Source organism: Trypanosoma cruzi, genomic scaffold (assembly GCF_000209065.1).
Source record: "Trypanosoma cruzi strain CL Brener 1047053516773 genomic scaffold, whole genome shotgun sequence".
Lineage (NCBI taxonomy): Eukaryota > Euglenozoa > Kinetoplastea > Trypanosomatida > Trypanosomatidae > Trypanosoma > Trypanosoma cruzi.
The window spans coordinates 56,611-64,110 of NW_001849492.1; the positions used below are offsets into that span (position 1 = coordinate 56,611).

Below are 7,500 nucleotides of genomic sequence, written 5' to 3' on the forward strand. Positions count from 1 at the left end.
GGCGCACAATAGCACCCTGCACCTTCAACACAGATACACACATATTTCGAGGGAGGCCGGAGCGGGGTAAATATTTGGATGGAGAACTACATTCAAATACGTGTGTTGGGCAAAGGGAGCTTTGGTTCCGCCTGGCTCGTGCAACGGCGTAGTGACAAGGCGCAATTTGTTGCGAAGGAAGTGCGACTGGGTGGCATGAAACCGGCGGAGCGGGAGAGCGCAAAGCACGAGATTGAAGTGCTGCGGACCCTAAATCACCCCAACATCACCCGTTATGTGGACCATTATGAAAAAAACGGCTCACTTTACATTGTGATGGAGTACGCCAACGGGGGCGATCTTTACACAAAAATTAGGTCCCGCAAGGGAGTGCGTTTTACGGAAAAGGAGATTTTGCATTACTTTTCCCAAATTTGCCTCGCTCTTCTTCACTTACATGAGCGTCATATTTTGCATAGGGATCTGAAGACACAGAACGTCTTCTTGACGAATGATGGGGTAGTAAAGTTGGGGGATTTTGGTATCAGTACCGTCCTGCGGAACACGTTTGAACTGAAACGAACCGTGTGCGGGACGCCGTACTACTTTTCCCCCGAGCTTTGCCTCAACAAACCGTACAACAATAAGAGCGATGTCTGGGCATTGGGCTGCATTTTATATGAACTCACAACGCTTACACATGCCTTTGATGGAAATAACATGAAGGCACTCGTACAGAAAATTTTAAAAGGTGTTTATCCCCCTATTCATAGCAGTTACCCCCCCAATCTCTCCAAGTTGATCTCCGCCATGATTCAGATCGACCCAAAGCTGCGTCCAAACGTCAGTCAAATTATCCTCCTTCCATACGTCCGTGACTCGTTATCGAGTCTGCAGAGAGTCGTGGAGGTTGCCCACTACAATCAAAAGCCTTGTGACCCATCCGAGGAAAGGAAGGAGCCGGCACGCCCCTCGCAGCTGGAAGCGATGCGACAAGCAGAGGACAGACGGAAAGAGGAACAGTTGAAAGCGATGAAATTTGCGAAGGAGCGACAACTGTTGCGGCAACAGATAGAGCAGCGAAACCGCGAAAACGATGAGCGGTTGCGGCAAATACGGGCACAGCAGCGGCAAGCGGAAATTGAACAGAATCAAAGGAGGAAGGAATTGGAGGCACGTGTGCGTGAACAAAGGCGAGAAGCAGTGAAGCGCGCTAAAGCACAGGCACTTGTCAATAAACAAAGAGAGGAGGAATGGGAGCGTAATTTGCGGGAACATGCGGAGGAGTACAAACGCAAGCAACGCGAAGAGGAACGCTGTGTACGTGAGAGAGCAGAGCAGGAGGCTCTTCATGAGAGGCTTTTTAAGAACAACAACAATAACAACGGTAATGGACACGTTGAGAAGCCGGCACCTTCAGTCGCTGAAACTGCTGCGGAGTTGTACCGTGAGATGCGACGACAGGCTGCATTGAACAAGCAGCGTATGTTAGAGGACGTGAGGGCAATGCCGGGTCGTGCGGATTCAAATGTCGTTTGCGTCGCGGAGGTGCAAATGCCAAAGTCTCCACCACCTGCTCGGCAGCATCGACTTAATTCGTTGGGGAAGATGCAACCAGAGGAAGCAGTGGAGGTGCGTCGGCAGGTGTACTGGCAAATGCGACGTGAGGCCGAGGAGAATAAGCGACGTGCACTTGGTCTTGATGAGGCTCCGGATGTCGCGTTGCCGAAGAGGCCAGCAGCGTCGCCGCAAGCACAACAGGTAACACCTCAACATGAGCCAAAACAGGGACAAGAAAAACCTCAGGAACCACAGAAGCAGCGGCAACCGGAGGAAGCCGCAAAGCAAAACCAATCTGTAGTGTACGCAAAGCGAGTAGTGCGGAATGATGCACCCCAGAATTTGCCCCCTTCGCCGGCTGCAGTGGAGGGGATTGGCCACAGAGCCCCAGATGGTGAGCCCGAGACGGCGAACGACGACGATGTGGGGAGGAAGCGAGATGAGGACTACAGCGCACTGCAAACTGCTATTGACGCTGCACTGACGCAAGATGAGAAGCGCGCGGATGCGAAGGACTTTAACGATGAGGCCTTCTTTGACACAGACCCGTCAAAGTTTATGCTAGACGGACAGACACTTATCCTTCCAAATGTTCAGGCAACAGACCCGCTGATGCACCGCATCGAATCGCTTCGTTTATTCCTTGAGAACAAGTTGGGCGAGTCCGCACTGATAGCTTCATATCGTCAAATGAACAACATAGCTGTCGACGACGACGAAGCGATGCAGCGTGTGGCGGACATGTTGCCCGAGGAGCATCAGAGATTTATTCCCCTGATTGCACAACTGATTGTGTGTGAGGACGCATTTAATCGTCATCTTCTACAGTAGCGATCAAAGGTGGTGCCGGTACATTCTTTCTTTTCTCTTCATCTATTTTTTTTTGTAGCTTCCATGTGTTCTTGGGGTCCATTTTCTCACTGGCTCGTGTTTTTTTTTGTGCATTTTGCTTCTTCTTCTTTTGTTGTTGTTGTTGCCTTCTGCCAATTTTTTTCGTGACATCTTACACGCACTATCCATTCAACTGTGGAGTTACTAAAAAATGCCCCCATACATACGGCACAGAAGTGCGCATCTTATTTGATTCCCCATGCATGTTTTGGTTTTTATCATTTTTTTCTTTCTGTTTGTTTTTCTGTCTGTCTGTGTGTGTGTGTGTGTGTGTGTGTGTGTGTGTGTGTGTGTGTGTGTGTGTGTGTGTGTGTGTGTGTGTGTGTTTCACTTTCCTTCCCGGTGCTTTGTTTGTGTTTATTTGGATTTAGGCAAACAGAGAATGCGATGTCTCTTAAAGTTTCAAGTTCGGCAAAGAGTGTAAAAAAAAAAACCCTCCTTTGTGCAAATGCATTTAGCGCATGTTTTTCAGCTTTTTTTTTTTTTGTCGTTAAATCATTGCATGCGCTTTCTCCACTATTGTATTTATATATACATTTATATATACATTTACATTTATATTTATATTTATTTAGATATATGTGTTAATTCCACGGGAAGATTGGCATTTACCACAAAACGGAACATCTTTACTTGAATACCCTTCTAACAGCAGGAGCACACTCTGTGCATTTGCATTTAAAAGAAGAAGGCCTTCACTTTACTTTTTTTTTTTTTTCTTCCTGTGTATAAATAAATAAATAAATATCTGCATATATATGTATTTATTTATATATTTATTAGGAGCTTGTGAAAAGAATGATCACGGGAGAGCTGGCTAACTTAATTAATGTATGTATATATCCTGATAAATGAATGCATTCTTTATGATACTTTCTACCGTATGAATCTTTTGGGAAGAACGCGACTTTGTAGGGGCGGGAACCGATAGAGGCCGGATAATATTTTAATTTTGCCATCCCACCCACCCCCTTGATTCCCACCTCCCGGCGGGGTCTTGTGGTTGGAGGACCCCAAAGTCTGCCACTTCGTAAGTAATAATATTTCAAATCCTAACTGAGGACAAAGGACCATGCTAATGGTCCACAGAATTCTATATATTGAATGAGAATAAAACATTGAAGCAATTAACTAAAGAACCTTTTTTCCTAACTTGTTTGGTTTCCATAGATAATTTCAGGATCCGGCCAGCTGCCCGGAAGATTATTCTTATTTATTTATTTATTTTTGTCTGTCGGTGTGGTTGTGGTTTGCGTTTTCTTTTAAGCGTAGGTTAGAGGATAGGAAAGGGCTGGTAGAGTCCCTTGTGGTGCAGCTAGACGGGAATGTACCGTACGCTTACTTTGCGACGTGCGAATTACAATGTCGCCGTTGTGGGTGGCGGTCTTGCCGGTTGTCTTGTCGCCGGGCGTCTTGCAATGGAGAACTTAAGTACTATTGTGCTTGAGGAGGGAGACGACATCCGAAAAAAGCCGCGGTGGTATCGAAGCATCCCCTGCAGTCTTCTTATCCACCGTTTCGCGCGACGCAACTACGAAAGTTGTGAAAATTTTACGACGCCCCAAAAGACACACCGCGCCGAGGACCCGTTGGCGCCGGTGATGATACCCACCCCACGTGTACTTGGCGGCGGCGGCATTATGGGCGGCCGCTCGTGGAACCTCGGCGATCAGAACGACTGGGATGGCGCCGGGTGGAGTTTCCGCGAGGAGTTGCTTCCACGGGTGCAGCGCCTTGAAAACTTGGAGGACCCCCCACCGCACCGTGGAAAACGTGGCAAGTTTTTTATCTCGCGCTCGCAGGCGCTGTCTCCCTTTTTCAAGGTATTCTGTGAGGCGATGTCAAAGGACACGGCCTTGACCAGTGCATTCAACGGGAAGGAGTACCACGTTCGTCCTGGTTGCGGGCGTGCCGAATCTTTTGTTGACCAACGATCTGGGATCGCCCATACAACCCTGCAGAGTTATTTGATTGATGCCATTGCCTTGAAGCGGCCGCTGGAGGTCGTCTGTAACGCGCGGGTTATTGGCATCAACGCAATAGACAACACCAAGGTGACGGCCTCTGGTGTAACTTATGTTCGGCCGAATGGCGAGACGGAACACGTGGGGGCGGATGCTGTCATTTTGTGTGCCGGGGGAATTGGCACACCCCGTTTGCTCGCCTGTTCGCAGGGAACACTTTCAATCGATCCCGCGGTGGGTACAAATTTCTGGGACAAACCGCAGGTCAAGATGCAGTTCCGAACCCGCATTCCTTTAAGTCACAACTGTTTCATGGAGCCAATTGTACAGATGTGCATAGGAATAAACCTCAGGTACGGCAACCCGCTGCATGCACTGTGCTCTGCGTACGATGACATGATCTGCTATTGGTCCAGCAGTGGGGAGCAAACGCCGGACGTAAAATTTATTTTTCAGCCATTCACGATGAACAATGACGGCTCTACCCCAAAGGGGGTGGAGCATGGGGTGCAAATTATTGCTCAGCTTGTGCGCCCCAAAAGCCGTGGCTGCATCCGTGCAGATGGGACGATTGACCCGAAGTACTTGACACACCCGGATGACGAAAAGGCCCTTTGCAAGGCGGTTGCTCGTATAAAAGAGCTAACCAAGATGCTGCCTTTTTCAAATATCTTTACCGATATGATTGCGGAGCGCTTTGAATCCGCAAGCATCTACGGTGGGGCGTCGTTCCCTGTCTTGGACCAGGCCACATTTCGTGTGAAGAACACTGACAATGTTTACGTGTGCGACGAAAGTGTTTTTTGCTCACCGCTGATAGGCGATTCACTGCCGTACATGTTGGCTTTGGGAGAGAAATTTTCAGACGGGTTCCTTAGAAAGCCCGATATGCGAAGCAAGAGCGAGGCTGCGATGAGGGGAATGAACAAGGCACGGATTATTTATTGATCGACGTAGCACGGGACATCATTTTTGTTTTTGTCCATATAAATATAGTCTTCATTGTGTTTTCTGCATCTTTTTCTTTTTTCTTTTCTTGTCCACTGAGAGAAACGCAATGGACTCTCGTATTTCCCCTCTTGAGACTTTCCCCCTCTCAGCATGGCGCTTCTCCTCTTCTTCCCCTCTTGCGGAGAGGAAGGGAGACTCGTCCCGTGTGGATGATCGCCTGTCTTCCACAGCTGCCTCCCTCTGTTGCTGTTGTTGCTGCACGTTTTGTTTTGTTATTATTCATCATTATTGTTGTCTGTCTCTCTCTCTCTCTTTTTTTTTTTTTTTCTTTTCTTTTTCTTTTCTTTCTTGTGTGCGTGTGTATTTACGTGCCGACGTTGACTTTTTAACAAGGAGGTGTGTTTTTTTCTTTCTTTTATTTTTCGTCCGCTAATAATTTTTGTTTGCTTGTTTGTTTGTTTGTTTGTTTCTCTTCGACACCGACGCCGCCTGGAAAGAAATAAAAGAGAGAAAAAAGAGAGAGCATCACTGTTATTTTTGTGAAGTTGTGCAACGAGACTGAAGAGGCAGGAGGCGCCCACGTCAACCGAACAACCGCCTAAAGTCAAGCGAAGAAAATAAACATTGCGTCTTCCTTCAGTTGTCACGGATAACAGAAGAAGAAAAAAAAAAAAAAGAGGAGAAATTTACAAAGAGAAGGGAAAGGAAAGGGGATATATACATTTATATATTTGACCATCAGAGAGGAGAAGGAGGGAGGAAAGGGGCAGCAGCAAAACAAAAGCAGGCACACAGAGAGGCAACAACAAATAAATAAATAAAAAGAAGAAAAACCGCTAGACAAATTACGCACGCAGCCAAACAACAGGAAGGAAACCTTTTGTTTGGAGGAATAGGGTCCGTTAAAGAACCACAGTGGTCATCATTGAGGAATAGGACAGCGCATAAAGATCATTCGACACTGTCACGTTCTTTAGCCTTTTTTTTTTTTTTTTAAGGGTATATATTTTTTTATTTTTCCTTTTGACATTTTCTTGTTGTTTTACCAGCGGGTTTTTCAAACAATTCTGCAGCATGTTGGAGGGGGACGCGGCACCGTCGGCATCTGGCACGGTGGCAGGCATCCAGGCGGATGGATCCGGCCCAGAGTTTAACGACGCCACACCAAGCAATCTCCGCAAGCAGTTTACGATACCCAAACTGGATGAGAAGAAGCTCGACATGAAGGCACAGGAGCCACATGGAACCACCACCCCGTTTGTCGTCCTTGATGGAGGAATGAGCAGCGGCACCACCACGACGACAGTGACGGCGGTAACAGAAACAAGTTCCATGCCGCTGAATTCAAATGCCCCGGCCTTTGTATTTGGGACAGGAAGTAGGTACACCGGGGGGAACGTGATTGCCGTTGATAGTCCATCTGCTAGCGCAGCCTACCTGTTAAGCATGCAGTGCCAAAACCCACAGTATCAGCTTGCACATGCGGCCCCGACTGATCAAGAGATTTTTCTTACACAAAGTGTCCTTCAAATGTGCCCTCGAGAAGTACTTCTTTGGGTCCTCTACTCACTCGCGGAGGAGTCCCCGGTGCTTGCCCCTTTCATTCGGATGCGTTGTGAAAAGGCACTTCATTTGATCCTGCAACAACAACAACAACAACAGCAGCAGCAGCAACAACAACAACAGCAACAACAGGCCGCGGCGGCTGGGCACTTTGCAACTCATGCTGCTGGCGCTGGTGCCACTGCAGGTTCTGCGCCGTGGGTAGCACATCTCCCGGCTAGCAGTTATGAAAGCCCACGAGCTAACTCCTTCACAGGCAATGCATCTCCTCATGTGGGTAGCAATCGTAAGGGACGTGGTGGAAAAGTGCGGGAGGAGGGTATTTGCAGTCTGCATAACAACGTGCGTTCCATGAATCACTTGCAGCTTAATAAACAGACAGGACTATACGAGTGTGTACATGGTTTCCATTGCCTGGAGGATGGAGGGTCTGCGGTCGCCACACCGTGCAACTTCAATAATGTCAGCACTACTAGTAATGCCAATCAAAATGTCAACGACAGCCATGCCAGCAACCCAAATTCGGGAAGGCCGCACCTTGTAAAGATGTCATCCGGGCAATTCCGGCAGACGAAGGATGTGAAAAATGCTA

At 47.8% G+C, this 7,500-nt stretch overlaps 3 protein-coding genes across 3 annotated transcripts in view, besides 12 other annotated features; all 3 read left to right on the forward strand.

The window, feature by feature from the left end:
- Positions 1–1,097: a sequence feature (areas merged during assembly that could not be assigned to a particular haplotype. This can correspond to areas where the two haplotypes were merged or to regions with more than two copies in the genome that were merged during assembly.).
- Tc00.1047053506851.10 (protein kinase, putative) lies at positions 79–2,370 on the forward strand (the record flags this gene model as incomplete). The annotated part of the gene is made up of 1 exon (XM_801150.1): positions 79–2,370. The coding sequence occupies one exon, from the start codon at positions 79–81 to the stop codon at positions 2,368–2,370; it is 2,292 nt and encodes a 763-aa protein (XP_806243.1).
- Positions 1,098–1,495: a sequence feature (areas merged during assembly that could not be assigned to a particular haplotype. This can correspond to areas where the two haplotypes were merged or to regions with more than two copies in the genome that were merged during assembly.).
- Positions 1,496–2,084: a sequence feature (haploid, non-Esmeraldo-like haplotype).
- Positions 2,085–7,500: part of a sequence feature (heterozygous, non-Esmeraldo-like haplotype) that runs on past the window's edge.
- Positions 2,676–2,756: a microsatellite.
- Positions 2,951–3,015: a microsatellite.
- Positions 3,154–3,210: a microsatellite.
- Positions 3,212–3,638: a mobile genetic element.
- On the forward strand, positions 3,756–5,342 carry Tc00.1047053506851.20 (choline dehydrogenase, putative; the record flags this gene model as incomplete). The annotated part of the gene is made up of 1 exon (XM_801151.1): positions 3,756–5,342. One exon carries the CDS (start codon positions 3,756–3,758, stop codon positions 5,340–5,342), a length of 1,587 nt encoding a protein of 528 aa, XP_806244.1.
- Positions 5,640–5,695: a sequence feature (CT-rich).
- Positions 5,784–5,814: a microsatellite.
- Positions 6,325–6,364: a sequence feature (AT_rich).
- Positions 6,420–7,500, forward strand: part of Tc00.1047053506851.30 (hypothetical protein, conserved) — a gene marked incomplete at both ends in the record, with an annotated part of 1,344 nt that continues 263 nt past the window's right edge. Inside the window, one exon of the mRNA XM_801152.1 lies at positions 6,420–7,500. This exon is cut by the window's right edge and continues 263 nt beyond it. Within this exon, the coding sequence (XP_806245.1) occupies positions 6,420–7,500 (1,081 nt within the window).
- Positions 6,987–7,039: a microsatellite.